The 27,404-nt window shown below is 39.6% G+C and overlaps 1 protein-coding gene across 2 annotated transcripts in view; it reads right to left on the bottom strand.

Moving 5' to 3' along the window:
• Positions 1-15,850, bottom strand: part of SAMTOR (S-adenosylmethionine sensor upstream of mTORC1) — a 31,823-nt gene extending 15,973 nt beyond the window's left edge. For both annotated transcript variants that reach the window (XM_069851107.1, XM_069851117.1), the window contains exons 1-2: positions 15,687-15,850; positions 4,454-4,595 (exon numbers count right to left, since the gene is read on the bottom strand). In XM_069851107.1, coding sequence (XP_069707208.1) covers positions 4,454-4,595; positions 15,687-15,843 — 299 coding nt within the window. In that variant the 5' untranslated portion in view covers positions 15,844-15,850. The remainder of the gene's footprint in view (positions 1-4,453; positions 4,596-15,686) is intronic.
• Between the last annotated feature and the right edge of the window lie 11,554 nt (positions 15,851-27,404).

Below are 27,404 nucleotides of genomic sequence, written 5' to 3'. Positions count from 1 at the left end.
GTATTTACCCCTCTACCTCAAGCCATGTTCTGGAAGCAATGTCCTCCATTATTAGAGGATTCCAAGAACTTGAAAATAGCCAGCAGGTATCACATGATCACTGTTCTGATTAGCTCTCATGTTCAAACAGATACACTTTTGTCAGAACAAAGTATTATTTTAGTGCAAAAGATTGTCATACAAACATGAATGTTACACGAACGTTTTTCTATTTTAAATGGTTTCTCTTCACTCTCTTAATTCCATCCTGCTGACAGTGAATCACACTGTATTCATCAAAACAGCTGCAAAACAGTTTTGAAGGGACTTCAAACATGCATTCATTCAATCTTCCAAACCCAAACAAGATCAGCTTTTCAGTTCTAGCAGAGACCTATTATTCTCAAAGATCCTGTAAGAGATTGCTTAGCCTTCTCTTGACTGAAGAGCTCCATTTTCTAGAAAATAAAAACAAACACCCGGGGATTTTGTGGGAAAAAAAAGTTTTTTTCCATGTAGTTGAGCTGTTTGTTATTTTTTGAGTACAGTAGCCAAGGTGATATTTTGGCTAAGAGCAATACTAAATTAAGTCAGAGGAGTAGTTTACATATCTTGTAGACAATCTAATTAACACACTCCAGTATGATATTTGCCTTTATTGCAAAAGCATCCCATGACTGTTTCATATTCAACTTGTGGCCTGCTACAGAATCCAAATGCTTTTCCAAAAGACTGACACAACCAATTACCCCTGGTCTGTATTTGTATAGTTGATAATATTTGCTATAGTTAAGAACACTGTTAATTTTATTCCTGCCCTCAGAGTAACAATACTTCTCTTCAGTCTCATTCGCAAATTTACTAAATGGACTTTTAGCACACTTCTAATTAAAATACTGATTAGTAATGGATGCAGTGACAGCGACTGACAGAGTCCTCCTCAGTAAATCACGTTTAAGATAAGCTTCTACCATCTATTTTCTGCCAGTTTTTCTAAACAGCTCTGCACTTACCTGACACTAACTTCATCAAGACCATATTTCTTTAGTGTGCTTATAAAATAGTCAAGACTTTAAAAAGAATGCAGGTCTAGATAGTGCTTTGTCATGATAGTTAGAAGTGCAGATTTTGGGTTTTGTTATTTAAAAAAATAGCCAAGTCAACAAAAGTCTTAACTCTGATGCAAAAGCAACAAAAAGAAGTAAAGCTGCTAGTCTAGCCTATCTAACTAGAACCAGAACAGGCAGGCATTCATTTTCCATACAAAGGTTCACCAGCCTACCTACGTCAGCAAAAATTAATTATTCAGTGTAATCATCATCTTACCCTAGTTTGGTTTAAGTTCTGTGTCATAACAGAAATGAAATTACATGAAAGAGAAACAGAAGTGTTTATTTCCATATATTATTTGTTATTCTGTATTCAGTTTTCCACAGAGACAAAAAGAAAGCAAGAGGAGGACATTTGAGCATTGCCCAGGCTTTTTAAAGCATCACTCAGGGGATCATTAATCTGCATCTGGGATGGGACAGAGCTTTAATTCCCTCTACCCCCTGCCTCTCTCCCCAGTTAACACTTGCACAATGTTGTCCTGAAACAATAAAACAAAACTGGCCCTATACAATGCAGTGTAAGGTCATCAGCACAGTTTATCATGTACTGTTTTCCATCTTTCATAGTTTCTCAAGTCCGGATTTGTGCCTGTTTACATCAACAACTGATAAAGTAGTAAAATACTAAGCTTTATGCCACCTGATTTAAGAACTAATGTCGGAATAAACATTTTTTCAGTGCCTTCAACTAAATACCTAGAAAGACTTCTGAAAGGAGGACCCTTCAAGAAAATCATTCTTCATTCTGAGAAGCAGACATGGCTTCTCTAGCAGTTATTCTGCATTCTCTGACTTACTTTACAGATACTTGCTTATAAAAGAAAATGAAAGAAAGAAGAAAAACACCACCTTTGTTTTTCAGCTAGTGGAAAAAACACTTCTCAGTTTCAGATCTCTGAAAAGATGCTACTTCAAAGAAAAACAAAAAAGCTCACACTATCCCTCCTTCAGCAGGGATACACCAGTGGTTCCCAAGTATTGTCAGCATTCCACTCCCAAATTAAACTTCATCCGATACATGAGCTAACTTTCTGCTGTCATGGCGACACAGTCAAAGCATTGAGCAAAAGCTTTCACTGAAGTCTCATGCAGGGCAAGCTCTCTGGCACACAATTACGCAGCCAGACACAAGGAGGAGTAATGAACACAGAGCAGCCATCTGTCCGGCATACCTCTTGGCCCTTTGAGAGGAACAAAAAATTGCAGAACGCGAAGTCAATCTGATATGTTCTGGTATCTAGCCATCCAGACTTTGGTTTAATCCAAGACAGAGGTGAAAAGTACTCCTCTTTCTACTGATGTAAAACTCTTGACCCCTTTTCAGTATGCAAACTGAAAAGGACATGCTTTGATAGTGATATAGAGCATTTTACTGTCTCTTACTGGGCGTCTCTTGAGTTCAAGCTGCAAGGCCCAAACTGGACATTTATTTAAATATGTCTACTTCGTAAATCTTGTAGGAAATACAAACAGAAAACAAGTGAGGCACAGAGCCACCAACTGTTCCACCCCTGTCCACAAGGAATAGTATTCTGTCCTACGGGGTGACAGACAAGCTCGCCCACGCTAAGAGAATACTGTGTGGCTGAAATTAATGTAAGTGTGCTCAGCTCTATTGAAAAAAAGCTTTGACATATTAGTTGCCAACCAAATTGCATGAAAATATCGAGCAATGATCCATGAAAATCTGTCCTGGGTCAAGTAAAATTGTTTTTTTCACAGATAACCTGAACATTGGAACAGAACATTGGAACTCCTCTTAACTGATCTGTGAACAATTCCAAGCCAGAAGAGGGGTGTGGGGGGAAGATTGCAGTATTAGAATTCATCATACGATTCAAGAGAGTGTAATTTAGTAAAGAGAAGTAATGAATACAATAAATACAAGAAAACAACTAGTAACTGATGAAGCATGTTAAAAAGAAGCAGGCAGTTGTGGATCACAACAGAATATAAATCAATGCCACACCAATTAAAAAAAAACAAACCACAGAAAACATGCCAAGCCCAAACAAACAAAAAAACCATAGAAAATCCAAACAAGGTCAACAAGAGTTAACTACAACCTCAACAGTGTTTATTTTATTTATTCCTAAAAAGGCCATTGGAACACTGTGTCTATATCTGGCCATAGTTCTGGGTATAGTTCTTCAAAACAGATTCACCCCTCTTATAAGTGATAGAAAGACACATAAAACATGTCCAGAAATGGGTCTACAAAGAAACACTTAACTATGTACTGCTTTTAAGCTAAAGGACACAAGACTGATATAAAAAAGAATGGTCTTCAAATATTTAAGAGTCTATGGCACAGAAAAAGGAAACCTGTTTGGTTTTACTTGCTCCATTCCCAGGAGCCACAGAACAGCTCAAAATCTAGACTACATGTTGGTGGCAAACAACTGTTTCACAGTCATTCCCTTCTCTTTTTTGTTTGTTTGTTTTTGTTTTATGGGCTCAAAGGACTCATTCATATAATGAATTTAAATTTAACAATACTACATCTGCTGTTCTTTGCTGCCTTTTGCTCAGCACTTTACAACACTCACCTGCAGTACCCATGGGCTGGCACAACATCACTTCTTGTTTGCCTAAAGTCATTCCCAAAGGCAGGACTACAGAATAATTCTCTTACCAGTTAGATTTCAACAACAGTTTGTTTTATTCTGCTGCACAGATTACATACCATTTCACTGTATGCCCTGGATGCCAATTATATGCAGGAACCCTGAGTGATCGAAGTTTCACCTTTTTAAGGAGTTTATTTTCCTCAAGGATTGAAATAGTTTAGTTGAACTCACTTCGTGACTTTACAGTTAGGATAACCCAACAAAAATCACGTGTTTATGACTTATAGAAATTCTAAAGTTTAAAATCCATTTTAAAAAAGTTTCATCGTGAAAGTCTGTTGCAGGAGATTAAGACTTGAAAGTTAATCACCAGATCTGCATTTAGAGATCAAACACTATTATATGCACAAATCAAACCAGAGCCCTGAAAATTAAACTTGAGCTACACTCACTGCATTTGCTGAGATTCAAATGCTGAGGTTCAAATGTATGGAAAATTACTTCACAGGATTACTTGCAAAGAGCTTCAGTTATTTGAGGGAGAAAAGAAAAGGTTTTTGTTGAAGGTACTTATAAAAAAGAGTCATCTTATAACAAAACATTTCATAAACTATATTTTCTTAGTAAGTTCAAGCAGTATGAAGCTATTTGTTTTAGGAAGCAATAAATAATTAGCATGTTATAGAACAAATGTTAAAAACTGGCAAAAAAGCAAAAATGCTTAAGCCTTGTATTGTACATAATTGCAAGTACGACTCTGCAATTGCATCTTTTCAGTATGTTAAAATTTACCTGCAGCACCATTCAATTCGGCCTTCTCCTTCACAAGTTTTGGCCCAGTGTTTATCTGCAAGGTTTTTCATTGCCACAGCATATTCACACAGAGTTTCCTCATCCTCACAGTGCTCACGCCAGATCTTATCAAAGTCTCCCACTAAACAAAACAACAACAGAAAAAACTGCAGATTAGATACAAGGTGCCTCATTATCTCCATGGCAAAATCCCCATCTTCCAATTAAAAGAAGTTACATAACCCATCAAGAGATTACTTTACCTGCATGTAACAAAAACAAGGTCCCCTTTCTCTAGTCAAACACACAGTTCCAGGTTTTGGATAAGGAAGTGGCTATTGGGTACTTGAGAAACAAGCAACATTCTCAGTATATTGATTTTGCTCAGTTTGTTCTGTGAAATTCAAGTCTCTGGGAAGTTTTACTTTCAGGTTTCTGTGCATGAAAATTAACATGACAAACATATTGGAAATGAAAGACTGAAAGGCTTCCTAGTAGCATTCATATTCACGGCACATACTGTAGATGATATTACATGGAAAAATGGCAAAATGGAACCCTATTATAGATTTCTTCGGATACACGGGAAAAAGAATTCAAACTTTCACTGATGTCTGCCTAACCCAGACAGTCTCAATGAGTTTGCTTCTCAGGGACAGCACTGAAAAATCAAATCAACTATGGTCAGAAAATCACAGAAAAATTTGTCTGTTGATCTCCAAGGCCAGATTTATTGTATTTTCACGCACTTCATCTTGCCAAAAAAGAAGTCTTGTAGGTTAAATTCTGTGCTTTGAAGTAATTAAACATGATGATTTCCTCTCTTTTGCTGCTAAGTACTTACTTCTCCTAGCTTGCTTTACATAAGGTACTGCTAAACAAAAACATGATAAATGCTAGTAGTGGCTAGCCACAATTTCTATTGTGGTTTCTACAGTGTGCAAACCCTTGATATACCTTTGTAAAAGGACATTTCTGCCCTAAGAAAGTAAACTCCTGTGTACTGTATGATCTTCACTAATTCCTTTTGTTTCTTAATGACCAATGTGAGCACATCTAGTTTAAATATATATATGTAAATCTGTACAATAAAAACTACCAGCTGATTTTGCACCTACAAGCTGACAGAGCTAAACCCAAGTTTTTAGTTTAAGCTTTGACTTAGACAACCAACATACTTTTCACACAGTTCCAGAACGATTTTTTGTAGTGCCTTCATACTACAAAGAAATATTTTAAACGTCTATCAAGCATAAGCTAACTACTAATGTCTGCAAGCCTGAAAGTAGCTTACAGTACGACCTGTCCTTCAGGTCGTTCAGGAAAAGCACAAAAGGATAGCTTCAAAGTAAAAAAAAAAGTTATTTCTTCATGAAATATGTATTTAAGCTTAAAGTTCACATAGCTGGGCAAGCTATGGGGAAGAAAAATCTATGACAAACTCCATATTCAAAGATGTAGTTTCTAACTTGGGAGCTTCTACACCATGAAATCACCTAATGACAAGAATGGTAAGCAAGCCTACAATGACACTCCAGCACCACTTGTCACATTCTTGTCTAAACATCTGCTGTTGACCCATTGTCTGTACTGGGTTTGACATGATGCTGTCTTGTCTGCCCTTTCATTAATATAAATTCCAAAACAACTGCAGATAAAGGACTCCCTGAAGATACTGGCACCGTTGTACAAGGGCTTTCAGAGAAGCACCTGAGCAAGTACCCTTGAGAAAGTACCAGGGTAGTGAGTTACTTTGGGGTTTTTTTGGGGTTGTTTTTTTTTTTAACTGATTCTTCTCCCAGGTGAGCTTTGAGAAGGCACAGATGCACATCAGATTTACAGGAACCTGAATTCCAGAATCATGTCCCAATACTGCACTGAAAATCCACATAACACTTCCTATCTGTTGAGATTTTGAGGCAGTGACTACAACAGGTCTTGCAGCATGCAATTTCAAGCTGATACCCAGAACACAAGAGGGCTATGTATTAAATTATTTGAACAATACATTATAATTCATGTGCAAATATTGCGCTAACTCCATAGTAGAGTTAAACATTTATTTATGAATTATAGCTTGTATAACTAAAAAGGCAGTAAAATATGCAGGATGGTTTCACCGCAAAACTAACAGTTACTAAAGAAATGAATAAAATCTTCTGCTAAGCAATCAATAATGCTGTAAATTAAACAGATATTTGTGGTAGGCTAATCTAAAGGAATAAAAAAAGTGTCTTGCCTCTTCATTCACATCCTGAAGATAGTATTTCATTTTGTGCCTTAAACTTTTCTTCTCACACACTCTTGACCATGCCATAATATAAACTATAATGCTACTCAACACTGTTATTATGAACTTGTAGATCACCTTTTATGCAATTTAAAACCTGTTTTGAGTACTGCCTCTTCAGAGATCTTCACGCGCCTCAGTTCTCCACCAAGGAACCAGTTATGCCAATGTCCAGCTGAAAAGTGTGATTGGGAAGACCAGCTCCTAATTGGAATTTCAAACACCTCTCAAATCACCTGAGTGACATTACTCTAAAAGTATTTAATATTTACTCTCCTCTCCATCCAGAATTGCCCAGAAAGTAAATTACCTATTCTTCACCTTGCAGATTAACTCTTCCTTCAAACAAAAATAGCCCAATAGCCTACCTCTTTCGAGCAATTCTGTCAGTGAACAGATGACTGACAAAATTGCAGGTTCTTTGTAACAGTCTCTTCTAATGCAATTACAAAAATCCTATACTCTTTACCTAGAATGGATAAATCCCTCTAAGTAGTTCCCACCCATATTAATATTGCCCACAGAACAGCCAGATCATATCCCCAGACTCAGCCACAGAGTAATTAGCAGTTAATGAATCCTGTCACAGAAAGAACAGGTCAGGCACATAGAAGTTTTTTAGATGAACCTAATTACAAGATAGTTTTAATTGTGGGTAACAGCAATAGACACCTAACGTTAGCTGTAAATTTCAACAGCTGAAAAAATTATTCATAAAGAAGAAAATCATACAAGCTCAGCAAGAACTCCCCTCATTCCACAGTTATGTACAAGATCTCAAAGGTCCTCAGCACAATGCAGGAAGACCAGGCCAACCTTTCTTGGTGGGACAATCCCATACCATAATTCTCTCAAAGCAGTCTACTTTTAAGCACAAAACCCCAGCTCTCTTCCATCCTATTTTCTGTTTGTCTTTTTTATTTTTAAAAGACAATTCTTTATAGAGTTTTAAATGGAACTGTCATTAAAGATACGTTTATGAAATAAACAGAATAATTAGTCATATCTATTGTTATTTTAAACAAAACATGAGTCTCTGTATATCAAAGAAATGGAATTCAGTTTTGCTAAATGCAGTATTTTTCATCTAAGGATGGGATAAACTCCCAAACAGCTGATTTGAATCATTTTGTTTTAACAAGCAATAAAATAGTTCACTCACGCAGAGTTAAAAGTACTATCTGCACCCAAAAGACAAGTGTTGTAATTATTAAAATCACAGGAATCGTTTGGGTTAGAAGGGACTTCAAAGATCATCTAGTTCCAAACCCCCTGCCATGGTCAGGGGCACCATCCACTAGATTAGGTTGCTCAAAGCCCCATCCAGCCTGGCCTTATTGATTTTCTTTAGTTACATTGGTGCTCTTAAGAAAAACAGTGCAGTCATCTCTGACAAGCTCAAAAACAAATAGAAAATATTTCATCCATCACCGAACAAGATCATTATCCAAATTTAGCTGACATCACGGACTAATTCAAGTAGATAAAATGTGGGTTTAGGTTTAATCAACAACTGCCTCCAAAAGAAGCATTTTCTTAACACATTAAGAAAAATTAATTAGAACAGTCATTATTCTTTGCTACCAACATGGTAACTTGCAGTGAAAAAAAATGCACATTCAATTCACTCCCTTTGCAATACTTTTTAACAGCACATTGCCTTCCTGTGTATACCTTTGATGGCTCTGGTAGAGAAGATAATAAGCTCAACGCATTCACAAACAATGAAAGACAGAAGCAAGAGTGCAGATGTTTATATTTGTACATCAGTTATTAATAAAGCCCTTTGAATTGCTCATTGTAAAAAGCAAACCTTTCCCCACACTTAACAAGTGTCCATGACAATGCTGGATAACTTCAGGTGACAGATGCCATAGCAATGCCCAACAAGATCTGAGCTTTCTTTTTGTGTTGTTGAAGGCAATGCACCGTGGAATGAAAAAAATCTCATTTTTAGCTTCTTCAGACCATCTCTCACTTACTTGCTGGAAACAGTATCTTCTACAATATGCTAAACAGTAAATGGGAAAAACAACCCTACACTGTCCACTAGACTAAATCTGAAATCAAACCTCTATGAATATCTGACAAACTTCTTCATCAACAGTGAGATGTCAGTCAAAATGTAGCTGTACTAGTAACTGTCTGGGTACTGTAGCAATGATTAATGAAATAATTACATGAGGAATATCAGCTAATACTATGCTATTTACAACTTTCAGTGTATACAAGATACATGAGATACTTACTGAACATCTGTCATCATATCTAGTATTCCTATGAAAGACATGAGGTATTTTTAGCCTTGCTATTTTCCAATTTTACATGTTTCGGTACAGAACATGAACTTCGACTCGAACAAAGTTCAAGCAATTTGAGCTAATATTTTTCTTCTCTAGTCTGACTAGCGATTGCTTTATGTTTCTTAGGATCTACTGAAATATTTCACAATAACATCTACTAAAACAAGTGCAAGAATCTGATTTTCTCAGTTTATCTCAATATCAATGTTCCTGCCTCCTACTCACACAGAAAGTATTCATTTGACCAAGCACACACCTCTACATCTGACCTGTCAGGTAAACTTCCCACCTCTATGTTTACACTAAACAGACTCCCAGGGTACAATTCATGTGCTATTTAAAGCGCCTACTAGGAGTCAGCTTCAATCACTGAAGAATGATGTATGTCTCTGATCTGCTATAAATCTGACAGCTGTCACACAAAAAGTGGGGAGCATATTTGTGATAGTTTAAGCAATTACTGCCCCCAGCTGTTGGTTCGACTCTGTTGGAAACAATCACCCTTCCCTCCTCTTCCCCAAACCTGACTACGTGCTGTAGCCTAAGCACACCAACATAAATACAACACAGCAAAATTTGGAAGCAGGTGAGGTCCAGGTAAGAGATTTTATTACACTGACCCTGCAAAAGGAACACCATCTTCCCTGCCAAGGCAACAAATGAGCAGGGAAGGAGGTTATGTACAGCTCTTTGTTCAGTGGATGCAAATCTGTGCTATAGCCAAAAATCTGTGGGCTAAGTGATACCAATCATTAAATTCTCAAACTGGAAAATACTACGGGATTTCTAATGATTTTTTTGGTTTTTTGCACTGAAAAACTGGTGTGTAAACTGTAAGGGCAATCATATCTCAATACTCATGTCATAAAAGAATGTCAATACTAATCTTAATGGAATGGAATCTAGTTTTTATTGCTTGAAAATGAAACAGTATTACAAAATGTCTCCCTCTTCTAAGAAATTAATGCAAATGGGGAAAGACAAATGGAGATCTTGAAAACCTAGGCGTATGGCTACAGTGAACTCCAAAAAGGAGTAACAGCTGTTAATTTATTATGTAGAGTTCAGTGACAAAGTTTTCCTGTCCTGTGAAAAATGCCACTATTTCAAAATGCTTCCTGTTTCACATCAGGAAGAACTTAAGCTCTCTCAAGGTCTTTCATGAAAAACATGTGAGAGGAAGGGATGACAAAGCAACCAACTTGAAAATGACACTTTTCACACTAATGTCTAAGCCACTTAGTTATTCAGGCTACTTATTAACATCAAACAGGGTCCTGCAAATTCTTCCTAATTTTCTGGATTTGAAAAATCTTCAAATAAAATTATCCATTTCTTTGAAGTTTCAACAAATTATTCTTTTAAGGAATCGCAACCAAGGAATCTTTCTATAAGCTTCTCTGATACAGTAACTAGTATCAGGATAAATACCAGTTCTGCCTAATTCTAAGCCTGAACAGTCTAACAGGTGCACAGAACAAGAAATGAAATGTTTTAGTGAACATACAGCAAAATATTTCATAAAATACCTTTACAGATACCTCAGCAATTATTTTCCACTTGTACTCAAAATAGGATTTCCAGGGAGAAGCAAAGGGTCATGTAAATCATCTTTCCAGAATATATTCAAAACCATCTATAACTGAGGGTTACTCTGCACAGAAAATGTTTACTTGATGAATACAGCTCTGCATGACTACAAAGGTAACAAATAGGAAAAAAAAAAGGTTGCCTCTGTATCAGGGGAAGGGATTTTTATCACAGTAAAAATTAAAGCTACTTGGCTGCTACAGGTAACTAGAAACAAACAAATATCACAGAGCAGATGTTCAGTTCCCTATGAAGTACTAAATCTGCTTTCACAAGCCTGTCTGTCAGGCCTGACAGACATCAGCATACATGCAATACATGCAGCAGACATGAATATATGCAATTGATGCAACATGTTCTGGCCCACAGCTGCAGGTGCCCAAAAGATGCATAGAGGAAAATAAAAACTCAACTTGTAATATCTGGGGTCACCTATGGTACCAGGCAACAGAACCAAGAGCAAGAGACTAAACCAAACAGCACTTTTTACCTACCCCCATGTTGTAACAGGCTGGTAGGAGAAATTCAAATCTCATGAAATCCCCTAATTTCTATACTTGAAGTGCTTGTGTTAAGCATGCATAATCCTGAAGTTTCTTATAAGTGAATAACTGTGCACTTGAGATCCCATTTCAGCTTCTGGATTCTGTGCTGGTGTGTAAGGTAATTACGATTAAACCAATCCACTTTGGACAGGAAACGGGAACAAAACTTCACAAAAACAGGAGTCTTATGCTAGTAAAATACACTCCAAAGTGAACATGTTACACCTCAGTGTGTTATGTTCTCACTTGAGGAAATTTCCTTCATGAAGACAAAGTTTATAGGCTAACCTGAGGAATTATGTATATTTTTAGGAACCACTAGACAGGTTTTGCCTCTGTTACTGTCTTAAAGTAGTCTGAAACAACTCACTAATGATTAATTTTATTGACATGTTCACTCGATATGGACGAGGACCAATCACCTCAATTAAAAAAAAAAATACACTTTTTGTTCCCCCACTGAAAAAACCCATACTCATTTGTCAAACTTTATTAAGCCATTTTAAAAAAATACAACATACAATACAAACGTAGTATGCACAGTGGAAAAAAAAAAAAGTATCTTGCAATTATAAAATACCAAATCTGCCACGGCACTTATGATTACATGCTTCCCTTCAGTATTTCCTAATTAACAACAGAGAGGGTGTGAGGCCAAGGGACGGAAATCAAAAAGGATGAAAAGAAAAGTAAAAAGGAGGAAAAAAAATATTCCCACTAGAAGTCATACTATATTAGTAATATCCCTAAAGTGGAAAAGGTAAGTCACACAGTAAAAAAGTTAAGGGTGTTAAAGAAAAGAAAAAAAAACTTCAATGCAGGCTTAAAAGAATTAAAGTTCAACCATTTCAAACATGGCAAATGCTTGTCAAACACGCTGGCATGCTCTGCGGCTATATGACATAAGCCACAGTACAGTAGTATATATAAAAAAAAAAATCTACCCACAATATTTACAAGTAGAAGGGATTCAACAAATGCAGAAACTAAAAAAGAAGCCAAGAACCAGCTTTGACAAATCTCAAGAGTTAGCTTTTCACCAGAAAAACACCATCAAACCATTTAGATGACATGATGCTGACTAAACTTTACTCTAGTGACTCCTTAGTAACTAGAAAAAATTGCTGTGACTCATCCTTAGTTAAGAAATGCTGCTCTTGCACTTTGAGAAGAACGCAAGGTCTTCAGAAACATGTTAGCTTGAAGTTTCGAAGCATATGATCACTGCTCATCTTCAAAAATAGAGAAGAATCATTGTGGGAATTGAAACAAAATTATAACAATGGTGCCAGTCATAAACAAGTCAGATAATACACTGGCTTGTCTTTTACAAGTGCTTGTTGAAACTCATGGCTTGCTAACACTAGCAAGGCAAATGAATTCTTAAAAAATCAGCTTATTAATATGAAGCCTGTATAACTTCAATCAACAAATGTCTCAGTGTCTCAAGGACACATCTGTTTCCCTTCAACACCTCTAACAGAAGACTGTAACTTAAGATCATACACCCAGGACTTTTAAACTTATCCACCCTGTGTAAGGGGAAAGATTTAGATTAGACATTAGAAAGAAATTATTCATGATGAGGGTGGTGAGACACTGGGAAAGCTGTGGCTGCCCCCTCCCTGGAAGTGTGCAAGGCCAGGTCAGACGGGGCCTTGATCAGCCTGGTCTGGTGTGATGTGTCCCTGCCCATGGCTGGGGGTGAAACTGGATGACCTTAAGGCCTCTTCCAACCCAAACCATGCTACAAATTCTTTGCAACAATCACATAGCTTTCAGAAAGATACTCAAAATACTTTTTTCTTCTACCAACAAAATTAATATGCAATTCTAGTACTGTTCGCTTATTTAGACAAAATGGAATAATAGAACCGTAGTTAACATAAGAAAAGACAGAATAAACAACAACAAAAAAAGAAACAAAAAACCCCAACAAAACAAAAAGAGAATATAAGATTGTGGAATACATATAGCCCTGTTTCTGCATTATATGGAAGTGGGAGCATTGCCCTATGGAGACAAGAGGTCTTCCCAGAGTAATAAGCTGTATGCATATGACTAAAGATGCATTTCTTAACTGCTTTTTCATCCCCAAGTTATAAATCAATCTATACTGAGAAAGTACAGATGATTTGCTGCTTTTGTTACTTCTCTTCAGCGAAGTGTGAACTTCAATTTTGTCAGGGTATGTACTTGCCAGACAGTGCCTCCAAGTATTAGAAAACAAAACAAAACAAAACAAACAAGAGAAGAACCTTCAGAGGTCAAGAATGTACTAGTATTACAATTTCAGAACGACATTTAAGGCACTGTGGAAGGAGATTCTCAAGTGTGCTTCTAGCAGATGAGATGTAGGGAGATCACGTACAGAGAGATGTAGGGGAAAAAAAGACTCCAAAACACAATAATTCTGAAGTTGAAACAACCTAACCTATGAAGTACCAAAACTACTAATCCCTAGTAACTTGTAAAGACCACCTACTATTGGATAGCAGGTACTGGTGGAGCTCTCTTCATTGCAAAGACTTGATATGAGGAACTGCTTGTGTTTTAACCTTCTCCAAGAAAATATATATGATGTTACTACTTTAAGAAGAAAAAAACCACAATCAATTTTTCACTAACACATGAATTACACGACATATAAAGCAAGCTAAGACCACTACATACTCTTTTGTTTAACCAGTTACACTAAAGTGAAGATAAAACACAACTTACCCTCGCATACTAACTTGCTTTTTGATGAGAAGTAGGCTTACATAGGGTTCCATGGAATTTAAGCTCTAATCTAAGAAAAAATCATTTGTTACAGAGATTGCTCACATTTTTTTAAAAGTTAGCAGTACCAATGTTTGCCTGTCTTAATCCACAGGCACTATAACAGAGAAATACAAACTGCTCAGACCTGAGCTTTTTTGCCAGGATTTGGCTGCTAAAACGTACTATGTCCCTTCACCTAAATGTCAGGAGAAGAAGGGAGATCCTTCAGTTTTGGCTCACCAAGGCCAAAACAAACAGTGACTCTTGATCGGTGTATGAGCCAGCACTGTGCGCCCACAGCCCAGAAAGCCAGCTGTATTCTGGACTGCATCAAAAAAAGTTTGACCAGTAGATTGAGAGAGAAGATTCTCCCACTCTACTCTGCTCTCGTGAGACCCCCACTTGGAGTACTGTGTCCAGTCTTGGACCCCTCGGCACAAGAAAGACATGGACCTGTTGAAACAGGTCCAGAACAAGGCCACAAAAATGCTCAGAGAACACCTCCCATCCAAGGACAGGCTGGCAGAGTTGAGGTTGTTCAGCCTGAAGAAGGGAAGGCTCCAGAGGAGACCTTACAGCAGCCTTTCAGTACCTAAAGAAGGTCTATAGGAAAGCTGGAGAGAGGCTTTTTACAAGGATATGTAGTGACAGGACAAGGAGCAATGGTTTTATACTCAAAGAGGGTAGACTTAGATTAAGTAAAAAGAAATTATTCACTATAAGAGTAGTAAGATAGTGTAACAGGCTGCTCAGAGAAGTCATGGATGCCTCATCACTGGAAGTGTTCAAGGCCAGGCTGGGTTGGGACTTCGAGCAACTTGGTTTAATGGAAGGTGTCCCTGCCCATGGCAAGGGGCTGGAACTGGATGATCTTTAAAGCCTCTTCCAACCCAAACGATTCTGTGATTCTATGAGGGCCTACACTGGTAGATACCTGTGCCCAAATCCAATGAAGAGGCTCCTGGGCAGACTTCTGAAGCCCAGAAAGTAGAACGACCTTGTTCCTTTAACAGTAGGGTCACATGCAGACACAGAGGACAGGCAAGAAGAGAGAGAAGGAGCTCTTATTTTGTAGATGTTCCTTTTGAGGTATGCACCAGATTATTAAGGATGCACTGGAAAAAATGGATGAGTGATTTTTTTTGTAATCTGCCTTATAAAGATTGGCTAGATCACTACAATCAATCAGAGGAGACCACAAATTTCAGCAAACAAATCTCAACTCTGACATTCAACTGAAAGCATTTCTGGGAGGGTTAAGCATTCCAATACGACCCATACAGGCATTAAACTGATGACAAAGTAGATTTTTCAAGGACTCGGCACAATTTATTTTACTACAGCTTTTCCCCAGCTCTTTTGCCTAGTGCTCCAGCCTGAACTATTCCTCTACAACTGAAAGGCAGGAGGCACGAACAATTCGGAAAGCCCTGCACCTCTCCCGATCGCTATTCAACCTCCCCCGGCAGTCACGACCTACTGTCCTCCTCGCTCCCGCGGATCCTCAGGCCGGCGAACGCCGCCGGAGCCGCGGGGGAAGCTCCTCCCGGAGCCCCTGGCGTCCCCTCGCAGCGTTCTCCAAGGCACCGCGGGAGAAGCTTCCGGAGACGCGCCGCCGGCCCCACGGAGAGCGGCCAAACCCCGGGGCTGCTCGGGGAGGAGCGGGAGGCGAGACCCCCACCCCCCCCCCCCCACGCCTCCTCCGGCCCGGCTCCCCCGCAGGCCCGGCCCCCCGCCGTTACCTTCCCGGTACTTCTTGCGCAGCCGCCGGTGGACGCTCTTCACCACCCCGGACAGCTTCTCCTGCTCCAGCTTCCGCTCCTGCTCCGGCGGCGGGGCGGGAGCGGGAGCGGGGGGGGTGGCGGCCCCGCCGGGCCGGGGCTGTGGAGCGGCCGCCATGGCGCAGCCCGCCCGGGGGGAGGCGGGAGCGCCGGGCATGCGCGCGCCCGCCGCGCCCCGCCCCGCGCGCCCCCGCCCCGCCCCGCGCGCCCCCGCCCCGCGCGCGCTCCCGCTCTCCACCCCCACCGCCCCCCCCCGCCGCCCCAGCCCCAATCCTTCTGTGATTCTGTGACTGTTCATTCACCAGGCGAGGATAATATTGGATAATATTGAAAATATCTTGACTTGGAAGAGTGGTGACGTGTTGGAAGAGGCTGCACAGGGAAGTGGTGGAGACTCCGTCCCTGGAGGTGTTTGAAATAATGTGTAGTCCATAGAATCATAGAATAGTTTGGGTTGGAAGGGGCCTTAAAGATCATCCAGTTCCAACCCACCTCCCACCAGACCAGGCTGCTCAAGGCCCCATCGAACCTGGCCTTGAACACCTCCAGGGATGGGGCAGCCACAGCTTCCCTGGGCAGCCTGTGCCAGTGCCTCAGCACACTCATCGTGAAAAAATTCTTCCTAATGTCTAGTCTAAATCTGCCCCTCTCCAGTTTATACCCATTGCTCCTCATCCTGTCACTACAAGCTTTTGTAAAGTCCTCCCCAGCTTTCTTGTCACCCCTTAGGTACTGGAAGGTCGCTGTAAGATCTCCTCGGAGCCTTCTCCTGTCCAGGCTGAACAACACAAACTTTCTCAGCCTGTGCTCAGATGGGAGGTGCTCCAGCCCTCTGATCATCTTTGTAGCCCTCCGTTGGACCTGTCCCAACAGTTCCATACCCTTCTTATGTTGACATTCCAGAACCGGACACAGTACTCCAGGTGATGTCTCACGAGAGTGGAGTAGAGGGGCGGATTCACCTCCCTCGACCTGCTGGCCACACTTCTTTAGATGCAGCCCAGGATACGATAGGCCTGGGCTGTGAGTGTCCATTGCTGACTCATATTGAGCTTCCCATCGATCAACACACCCAAGTCCTTCTCCACGGGGCTGCTCTCAATTGCATCATCCCCCATCCTGTACTGAAAGGCTCTTTGGGACATTATTTAGTAAGCTTGGTGTTGTTGGGCTGACGATTGGACTGGATGATCTTAGAGATCTTTTCCAACCTTAGTGATTCTATGTTTCTGTTCAATGATTTCCAGAAAAACCTTCCACAGCCCCACATCTTGTGGTACTTAGTAAGCTATTGGGAGAAATTAGGTGAAAAGCACATTAAGGGTCCAGGGGCCACGTGTCTTGCAAGGCACCACCGCAGCCGGGCTTCCCTCTCTCCCTGCATTTGCCCTGTTTGTGTGCTGGCCCAGAGACCGCTGCGAACAATGTTGCTGGAGAGGGAGCAAAACCTGCAGCCAGCAAAACTGCCCCTTGCAGGGGAAGCCCTTCGTCTGCAGCTCTCTCTGCCCAGCTTCAACCTTTCACTAAACCCCTCAGTACTTCAGTTCTCCTTATCAGTCGTCATTGGAAATGGGATAGATAAAACTACTCTTCACAAGATCCTGGCAGGGAAATCAGCCATGAAGCTGCTTGCTCATTTTACTTTGCCAGAAGCAGCGATAGCTAATTGTCTTCTCTGAAAATGTTAAAAAACATTAAGGAGGTAATTGCAGCTACAATTAAATTGGTGACAAATCTGACTTGGGTAGGGTCAAGATTTCATCCTAGTGAGAAGTCAGTGACACACGCAGCTTCATGCAGTCGGGTGTGTAACGTCCTTATCAGCACTGTGTCAGTCCTGCCAAAAAAAGATTTTGAAGCTAATCACAGAGCACAGTGCTGTTCTGCTTTTCCGATGAGCTTCTTTTTGAAGGTGCAGTTATCAAGACAGAACAGCAATGCAGAAACAAAAGCTTTTCATTGTTATTGACTGCAAAGATATCTCTTTCTCACTTCACTCTGAGTGACACAGGCAAATATTGCATCGCAACCATTGCCATGACAGTGTGTTGAACATTATAGAATCATAGTATCATAGAATAGTTTGGGTGGGAGGGGACCTTAAAGATCATCCAGTTCCAATCCCCCTGCCATGGTGCAGGGACATCCCACTAGATCAGGCTGCCCAAGGCCCCATCCAACCCAGCCTTGAACACCTCCAGGGATGGGGCAGCCACAGCTTCTCTGAGCAACCTGTGCCAGTGCCTCACCACTCTCATGGTGAAGAATTTCCTCCTAATGTCTATTCTAAATCTTCCTCTCTCCAGTTTCTACCCATTGCCCTCATCCCATCATTACAAGCCTTTGTGACCAGTCCCTCCCCAACTGCTGCTAAAGGTTTAGCGTTTTCAGTACTGTTATTTTTCTGTAAGTGCTTAAACAAGTAAGTGTAGTTTGGATCTTCCATTGCTGTATTTACATTCTGCTATGTAGTTCATTGTCAGGATATTTAACGGGTTTTTTTTCCTTAAAATTTAGGAGAATGATGGAAGGAGGATTTAAACTTTTGCTACTGACATCAGCACTAAGAAAGGGAAGAGAAGTGTAGTGATTGAGTTATTCTTTCATTTATATTTTCCTTTTAATTTCAGAACTGAAAAAAAAGAGCATGTGTTAATTTAACAAATGCTAGTATACATTAATTTGACTTGGCAAATATCAAAAAAAAAATCAGCTTATTGTGTTCATGATTGCATTTCATCTTCACTGAACTGATCCAGGAAGCAGGGAGAAGACTTGCTGCTGGGGTTAGTGATAGCTTTCTGAAATACTTCTAGTTCTAGTTTTTTATGTGAGGCCACATAAGATGAATTAACACAGTGTGAAAAAAGATTGTATTGATAAGCACTAGGAAACTTCTGGTTAAGGGGCAGCCTACATGATGATTAATCTTCCTTCCACTTTCCTATTGTGCAGGATTTGGGGAAGCACAGAGTGAAGAGGCAAAGCACGAGCCAGTCTTCTGTGTGCAGCATGATACTAAAACAGCACTGAGGGAGCCTTTCTGGAAGAGTCGGAGTATCAGAGTGACAGGAAAGAGATGGGTGCATTTGGAAGATGCCTAATAGATACTGCTGTGGCATCCACCCGCTGCAGGCATGAGCATCCAGACTCAAAAGTGTTGTGCATGCTGCCAAAATATGAGTGGTCTGAAAAATCAGATATCTAATTGTAGAACTGGAAAATCAAGGGGAAATTGCACTTACGTGAAACATACGCTCTCAGAATAATAATAAAAAGTTACTATTTGAATGATGTTACCTCTGTTGACTTTCTGTTCTTAGGAATTCTTTCTTAAGCTAGCAAAGTGGTTTTAAATACAAAATGGTTATAATTTAGCACAATTTTTTTCAAAACTTACCATATTAATATTAGGCATACTTTATTACTGTGACTTTACACTGTACAGTTTTAAACATTTCTCCTTTTTTAATAAAAGTTAATGATGTTGTTGCTTTGTATTTTCAGTATTCTGATTAGTTTCTAGTATTTTAGAAAGATATCAATGTGTAAATAGTCCAACTCAGTAGTTTAACACACAGACTACGTTCATATCTAGGGGTACAAGCTATTATTAATACATAGGACATAGAGAAGTACTGAATGTTTAACGTGTTTCTATATGAAAACAGACCAATGTATAAAATAGATTCTTCCTTCATAAAGAAGTAAGTTAGAAGTTCAGTTTCAGTAAGCAAGTAAGTGGCATTTACCAGAGGTAAAGTTTTCCTGGGACAAAAATGAAAGAATACTTGAGAAAGAGTTCTGGGCCCCTCACCACAAGAAGGATGTTGAGGCTCTGGAGCGAGTCCAGAGAAGAGCAACAAAGCTGGTGAAGGGGCTGGAGAACAGGCCTTATGAGGAGTGGCTGAGAGAGCTGGGGTTGTTTAGCCCGGAGAAGAGGAGGCTGAGGGGTGACCTCATTGCTCTCTACAACTACCTGAAAGGAGGTTGTAGAGAGGAGGGTGCTGGCCTCTTCTCCCAAGTGACGGGGAACAGGACAAGAGGGAATAGCCTCAAGCTCCGCCAGGGGAGGTTTAGGCTGGATATTAGGAAAAAATTCTTCACAGAAAGGGTCATTGGGCACTGGCACAGGCTGCCCAGGGAGGTGGTTGATTCACCTTCCCTGAAAGTGTTTAAGGGACGGGTGGACGAGGTGCTAAGGGGCATGGTTTAGTGTTTGATAGGAATGGTTGGACTCAATGATCCAGTGGGTCTCTTCCAACCTGGTTATTCTATGATTCTATGATTTTGTGATTCTTTATGCTTTCAGGACATACAGATACTGACCTCAGAATATATGGTGAGAGTCGGCTTCTGGCGACAGACTCGGAATGCAAGGCCGATGAAGGAAGCAGTTCCAAAGAGCGCTGCATGGAGATACAGCAGTGGCGGTGGGGCGGTGTGTGTGTGTGTGTGGAGCAGGTGATTAAAGTAGGACTGGTTCTGGCAGACCTGAAACTGATGACCCGGTGCTCTGTCAAGGTGGAGAAAAAACACCTGTTCTCAATACATTTCTTGAAAATGGTGCAGAAAGAGCCAAGGAACAAAGGAAGATGAACACAAATCTTGTGATTGTCCACGAGGCACAGGAGAAGAACAAGTGATGAGGATGTGTGGGCTTACTCCAAGGGGATAAGGCAATAAACTACTTGTGGGAGGATGATGGAAATGAGTAGTTGGGCATACTGTCTTGAATATGAATAATGGCCAAACTATCCTCTGTGTATTAGTTACTTTCAGAAAAAAAAGCCAGTTTAGGGTAGACTAGAAGAGTTTCTTTTGACATTTCTGCATATTTCACTTTGCATGAACAGCTTTAGAATTCGCAGGCCGGGAGGGGGAATAACCCCAACCCTTTCTAGTCCCCGAGTGGTTGGAATGTTCACCAAGGATGTGGGAAAACCAGTTCACATCCCTGCTCTGCCTGAGGGGATCTGAACCCACATCTTCACTCCAAGATCATACAAAGTGGAAGTGCTCTTCCTTCTTCAGGGAAAGGTGACAGCAGCCTATTTTCAGTCTTTCTTCACAGGGGAACTGGAAGAGAAATAACATAACTTTATGAGCTGTGCAAGTCAGCAGTGCTCTGCTTCCATCTTTGTTTCAGTGGTACTTCTGACAATCAAGTCTTCATCCATGCTACCTTATAGGTGCTGGTTGTTTGAAAAGGAACCAAAAAAATCACAGCAAGAAAGAGAAGAAGCCTTTGTAGACAACACTCTCTCTCTCTCCAGTGTGATGACATCATCATAATGCTATGTAATCTGTAAAAAATGTTACCAAAAGTATGTAATGATTTTAAAGGAATACTGAAACAGAGTGGTAATTTAGAAGTGCTATAAGGGATTTTGTTAGATGTGGAACTGGTTTTGCTATGTGTATCCAAAGGGAAGACAAACAGGCAGCAATAGTGTATTTAGTTTGAATTTAAGATTTTTTCTTCTTCATTAATTGTGGAATCTGATAAGCCACAAAAATAAGATAATTTGATTTAAAAAGTGGGAGTCACATGCCTGAATTTGCACTGTGGCAGTTTTTAAGAGCTAGTCCATTATTACATTTCTGTAGATAACACATTTTACTAGTTTAGTAATTAAAATGACGTAGTAATTAAAAACTGCTACCCCATAACAGTATTTTTATAACTATAGATCCTGGATTCCATTCCTGGAGGCTGACACCTCTAAAAATAAGTTTACATCAGCAGTGCCGTTACTTAGTCCCCTGTGTATTTTAATGGCAAAATACCTCTGGGACTGATGGATTGACTTTGACTTCTATCTGAAGTCCCAGTATCTATGGAAATAAACATTTTACTTCTGCAAAACAATTGAAGGGCCAATTAAAGTTGCTTCTTAAGTTAGCAGGGACACCCACCTTGGAGAAGAAGGCCGAAAAATCCTTCACAGATCGGGGCTCATTGTGGAGTCCGGTTATATGTCCTCAAGACCACGAGAATTAGATATTGATAGGAGATTTTTATTTATTGAAATGGTGTCTTTTGCTTGTTAGCTTGTGTTGCAATAAGGTAGGAATAATTTTAATAGTAGTCAGTATTTCTGATGAACAATGCATTCACTGCCTTCATTGTGGCCAGCACACAACAACTGTGGGTGTTTGTGTTCTTTTGTCACAGGAGGGAAAAGTTAAGACATGTTAATCACTTCAGTCTGTCACTTATTTAACAGTAAAATGGGAAATAAATTCTGTGGATCCACTGAAATGTGTACTGAAAACGAGCAAAGTGCTTTAATCTAAGTTATTCTGAATGCTGCGTTAGGTGTAGAAAGTAAAATGATCCTTTAATGCTGAGAACAGATAATGCATTTTTCAAATAAATGCTATACTTCATTGTACAACTTCTTTGCAATGTAAGCACTGCAAATATACTTAACACTCTGTTAAGAAAAAGATCATTAAATATAATCATAACTTATTGAAAAGTAATCCCAAATTCCCTTGAAAATCTGTTTTTTCGTTGATTTTAGTCTGAGCACATTCCTTTGTTATTTGGAATGTATGAATTATTAAATTAAGAGGGTCAATATAATGATTGCTTTAACTAAGACTACTAGCTACTCTTTCAAGATTTTCTTCTTAGCTGATTTCTTGCTGCCATAAAAGATTAACTCATAAAATCACTTTGATTTAGCAAGAGATGTCAAAACATCCAGCCCGTCTAACTGGTTTTCTTCCAATGTCAGTTAAAAGAGTATGTGGTTTTAGCAGTGATTCATGTTTCTGTCAGCTGCTATGCATGAACTTGCTGACTAATCAATTCAGACACAGTAACTTCAAGACAATCAGTGCTAGTAGGAAAGCTTTTGTGTTTGATTATTTGTGCATCTGTGGAACCTGATAGTCTTAAAGCTGTTATAAATTCTTGGGATTCAAATTCTAGTCTTCCTGCATGGGTCAAGTGTGTATAATTTAAGTTCATCTCAGTAGCAATGTAACTGTACATTAGGTCATTTTCAACTTGGGAAATACTGTAGTATCCCTGCAATCTTGTATTGCAGGTGTGATAGCCTGACTCATGAACTTAGATGACCTCACAGTCTGATTGAAGTTGCAGGTGCTAAAAAACACCCAGAGAAAGACTATGTTGCATGTGAATTTTTGAGACAGGAAAAAAAATCTCTGGAGAATAATCACTTTCTGTGATGCTGTGGATAGATCAGAGTATGCTGCATCATTCTGCTTTTCTTTTTCTTTCCCTTCTTAACACCTGAGAGAGTGTGGGAGAAGATATTTTTGGTATCATTAGACATGACCTATAAAGGAATACATCTCTACTATGCATAAACTATTTTTGTCTGTTCCAAAGATTGCCCAACTCCTTTTAATCTCTCTTGCCTCTTGAGTACTGTCATGTGGTTTATTTGGGACTCTGCTGAAGTTCGAGTTTTCAGTTAAGAAGATGAGACAAAAGCAACAAAGTCTATCCATATAACATCAAACAGAGCTCTATCTTCTCAACAACATATTGCAGGTGGTAGAATATACTTCAGGAAGAGCAAGAAATACCAAAGCTCTTACCCTGCACAGATGGTATTTGGTGCACAGTTCATGTATTAGGTTTGGTTAAGTCTGGCCTCAGTGACGCTAATGCTTAAGATATTATCAGTAAATTAAAAGAGTTAGTACTCTCTTCATTGATTTGAAGGATCAGGACTCAGAAGCCTAAAGAATGGTGATAGGGCAAGTGAAACCATGAACATGGATACCGTTTCAGAAGTTTTGGTAGTAAGTACACAAAGGCGCTTAATAGTTTTCCCATATGAATACCACAGATAAAAATGATCTGTTGTTAGAAAAATGGTTTCTCTTTTCTTCTCCAGAACATCTAATACAACAACTGTGACAGAAATACCATGAACAGAGAGTTCTCCATGCTAGATTTAAAAAAAAAATATTATCTCATATTCCTATGGATTAAGAATGATCTGATAACAGCTGCCCTAAGGTATGAATGAGACTACAGTCTGCAGAAGAGAGCAGTTCTGAAACACTTATTTGAAAGATAGGTAGAGTTGTGATAAAATTAAATAACTGTTTCAATGTGTTGAGGATACGCTGATAAACTCTTATGTTCAAAACCTAGGAAATAGAACAGAAAGGTATTGTAGCAGTTAATGGAGATATACATTTCAGACTGATAAGATTTTTATTTAAGACATGTAGTCTCTCAGATTTCTGGCTAATAAAAATGTCTATAGCTTCTCTCTACATGTAAGAGTGTTCTTGCACATTAACCATCTTATTAACTCCTAGAAAAACTTTAGACTACTAATCTTCCATGATTGAATGCTATAATTATGGATGGAATCTTAAATCTTTTTGAAATAATGAATTCTCACATGCTGAAAATGTTTCAATAATAATGTAAAGTGTGCATGTTTGAGTTACACATAATATAAATCATTACATTAAATGCAGGTTAAAAGAAGAAAATTGTCAAACAGCAAAGAAATACACATCTACCTTCAAACATCCCTTCTATCTATTCCCATTGGATGTTCCATGTGCAGAGAGCTGCAGCAGCACCTCTGCTCCAGTCCTGCATGAGACCAGGGGCTGTCATGCAGAGTTTTTTGTTGTTCTAATGTGCTTTCCCTCCCCAAGAAGGTCCTGTCTGGTTCCCACCACCTTCTACCCCTGAGCCCCTATGACAAAGGCACTGATGCTCCAGCCCCATCAGAACCCTCCAACCCCCTAGTTGGACTTCTGGCACCCATTCCTGTTGCATTTTCCTGCTTTCCCATAGAATTTCCACAACTCCCATCCCTTTGTCAGACTTACTAAAAGTGGTGGAGGTTGGCAACTGTGCTGAATCCTGGCCTCACGGAGAAACACTGAAGTGCTGTAAACCCATATGTCCAAAATGGCATGTGGCAGCCCAGTTGAGGAGGAAGGGAAGGAGGGAAGGTTGTGATCTGCCTCACAGCCAGGTTAAAACTTCCTCCCCTAGGAAAGCTGGCAGTGCTGAAAACACTTAGCTGGGGAGGATGAGATGACGTGGAAAGGCAGGAGGAGAGATGCATCCAGGAAATTGGAGGAGACACATTGGTGCAGACACACACAAAGTGAGGGTAGCCACCACGAAGCATAAATCTTTGGACTCTGAGTCCTACAGTGCTTGTGTCCTTTCTCCTCAGGCATCTTCAAAACATTTCAGAGCATGACTGTAATCTCACTGGCATCCTAACAGGAGGGGGAAGAAGCACCTCCGGACCACATGGCAGCCTGCACCTTCATCTGGCTTTGACCAAATCCCGGCTGTATGATCTGAATGGCTCCATAATTACAACCATAATATATTTCCTAGCCCCTACAGGTGCTGTATCTTTTTCATTAACAAAAAAGGGGGCAGGAGGAAGGGGAAAAGCTAACTGCCACTACTTACTTTCTTCAGAGTTGTGGCTGTCAAGTGGAACCTATGTCCTTACAGAAAATGTAGTTCCACTTTTGAAAAGCAGCTAAGTTTTGTTGAGGATCCACGATTGAAGTGCTCGCATTTGTCATTTGACTTGTTCCTTGAAACACATCACATGTAGAAACTCTGTCAGAAAAGTTTTCAAACTGGTGCAAACACTCCTTCTAAGTGTTGATGGCTTCATTACAGAAAAATGACATTAAGAATGCTTTCATATTAAAAATGTCTCTTTAGTCTAGTCCCTTTTCTGCACTGGTTACAAAAGAAAATAAATAATTTTTTAAGTGATAATGACAACATACTACAAAATGGGGACAATGATTTGCCAGCATGTTGTAATGTAAGGAGGGCATAAGAGCCAAAGGCAGAGCTCCTGCTTGCTGGAATGTGAAAGGTGCGTTTTTGCTGGATGAATCATTTAAATCCAGGTGAAATGGCTGTCAGTTCGCGATCATATGCTTAGTGGGAACATAATGTTATAAAGTTATAATATTTGCCTCTTTTGGAGCCTAAAGTGATCAGCAAAATGCAACATGAGGCTTATCACAGAGCCTAACAGCTACCTGAAGCATTGCTGTCCTTGCCTTTTCAGAACATAGAATGGCCTCTTGGAAACTTCTACATAAATGGAAACAGCCTTTACTTAGAAGACACAGAAATAATTCTGAAGCATCAAAAAAAAAAGTACTTGTGGGTCATTTCTTACATAACTTCTGACCTTTCAAGCTCTGTTTGTACTCATAAAGGTGAATTTTATTCATCGTTACTTAGCAGCCCCTGAACCAGAGCTAGAAGTGTGTCCCAAACCGCATTTTGAAGTAATTTTGTAGCCTTTTAATTAATCTTTTTTTTTTTAGTCTGAATAATAATAAAACCTGTGTAGTGGGAAGAAAATTTTGGTTTAAAAGTATTTCAGGTAAAAGGATACCTCCATTCTTGTACCTTTTAGGCTAAAGTCTGGAGACCCATAGAAAAAAAGAAAGATCTAGCTGGCCTTACAATCGTTGCAGGGTTGTACATTCATGTTGTGATTTTTAAAACTATTATTTCAGAAGAAGTTGCCTATATGCCTAAGTGTGTAGGACAAACAAATTCATGTTGATCTGTGAAGGCTCATTTATGAGAAAAGTAGCTCAAATTAGACAGTGTGGGTTATATTTGCTTTGGTTTTTGGTATTGATACTAGTTATATTTAAATTGTGTTTGGCAAGGAAGTCCTAAGGGAACTCAGCATTTCACCCTGTTCCCAGATACAACACAAAGCATCCTAAGAATTCTTGTTGGCAGAGTTTTTTCAACCTACCTACAAAGCCTATCTATTCAATGGCTTTGACATTGCTTAGGATGCTTTGGATTTCCTAGGACAAGGGTGCATTCTTGATTGTGTTTTATGCCTGATGTTTTTCTTTAATTTTAGTGTGTAATTTGTGGCAAAACAGCAGCTGCTTCAGAAACTAGCCTTATAATGGGGGCAGAAACCTTTGAAAAAGGGACACACATCCAGATGTGAACAGCAGCTTCTGTAGCCACGCTAGTATAACCTGCTGGAGCCAGAGCCCTAAGAGAGGAATAATCATCCACAATGGGAAAAAAGACAAATGGCTATTGTACTTTAAATTCACACCTGGCTTGTTAGTTTTGCAATAGCTTTTTCATGCAGATGAACATGAATGGGATCTTAGCCAATCTTCTTTTGCTGGAGGAACCTTTTGCACCTGGGAATTGAATGAGTCCATCTCTATTAGCAGTTAAGAGCGCTACATAAATGTTTCTCTGATGTGCATTACCCTTGCCTGTGAATCTCCCATGCTTGATGTTCTTTTAAGTTACATCACTTAACTGGACAGGAACTGGATTTCTTCCCAGTGAAGCTTAGCTGGCAATTGCACACCGGTGATTTTTCTAACACACCCCAAAGTTAATGGGAACATGTAATCTTTGGACTGTTGAGAAAGAATACAGAGGTTGATCCTGTTATTACTTTGAATTGTACTGTAGCATCGTTTCTTTTTTTATCTAGAATTAGAAAAATGCCAACACAAAGGAGAGCTGTTTGCAATATGAGCAAATCAATGATATTTTTGAAACTGTAAAGAGAGGGGCTTTCCAAAATGCCTGCGTTATTGGTGTGGCGCAAGAGACTTCTAAAAGAGTTACCTAATCCTGTGGTGAATCATGTTTAAAGTGGAATTTTCTTTTAA

This window comes from Phaenicophaeus curvirostris, chromosome 1 (assembly GCF_032191515.1).
Source record: "Phaenicophaeus curvirostris isolate KB17595 chromosome 1, BPBGC_Pcur_1.0, whole genome shotgun sequence".
NCBI classification, from domain to species: domain Eukaryota; kingdom Metazoa; phylum Chordata; class Aves; order Cuculiformes; family Cuculidae; genus Phaenicophaeus; species Phaenicophaeus curvirostris.
The sequence above is the reverse complement of the archived record's forward strand: the minus strand, read 5'-3'. Positions and strand labels throughout refer to the sequence as shown.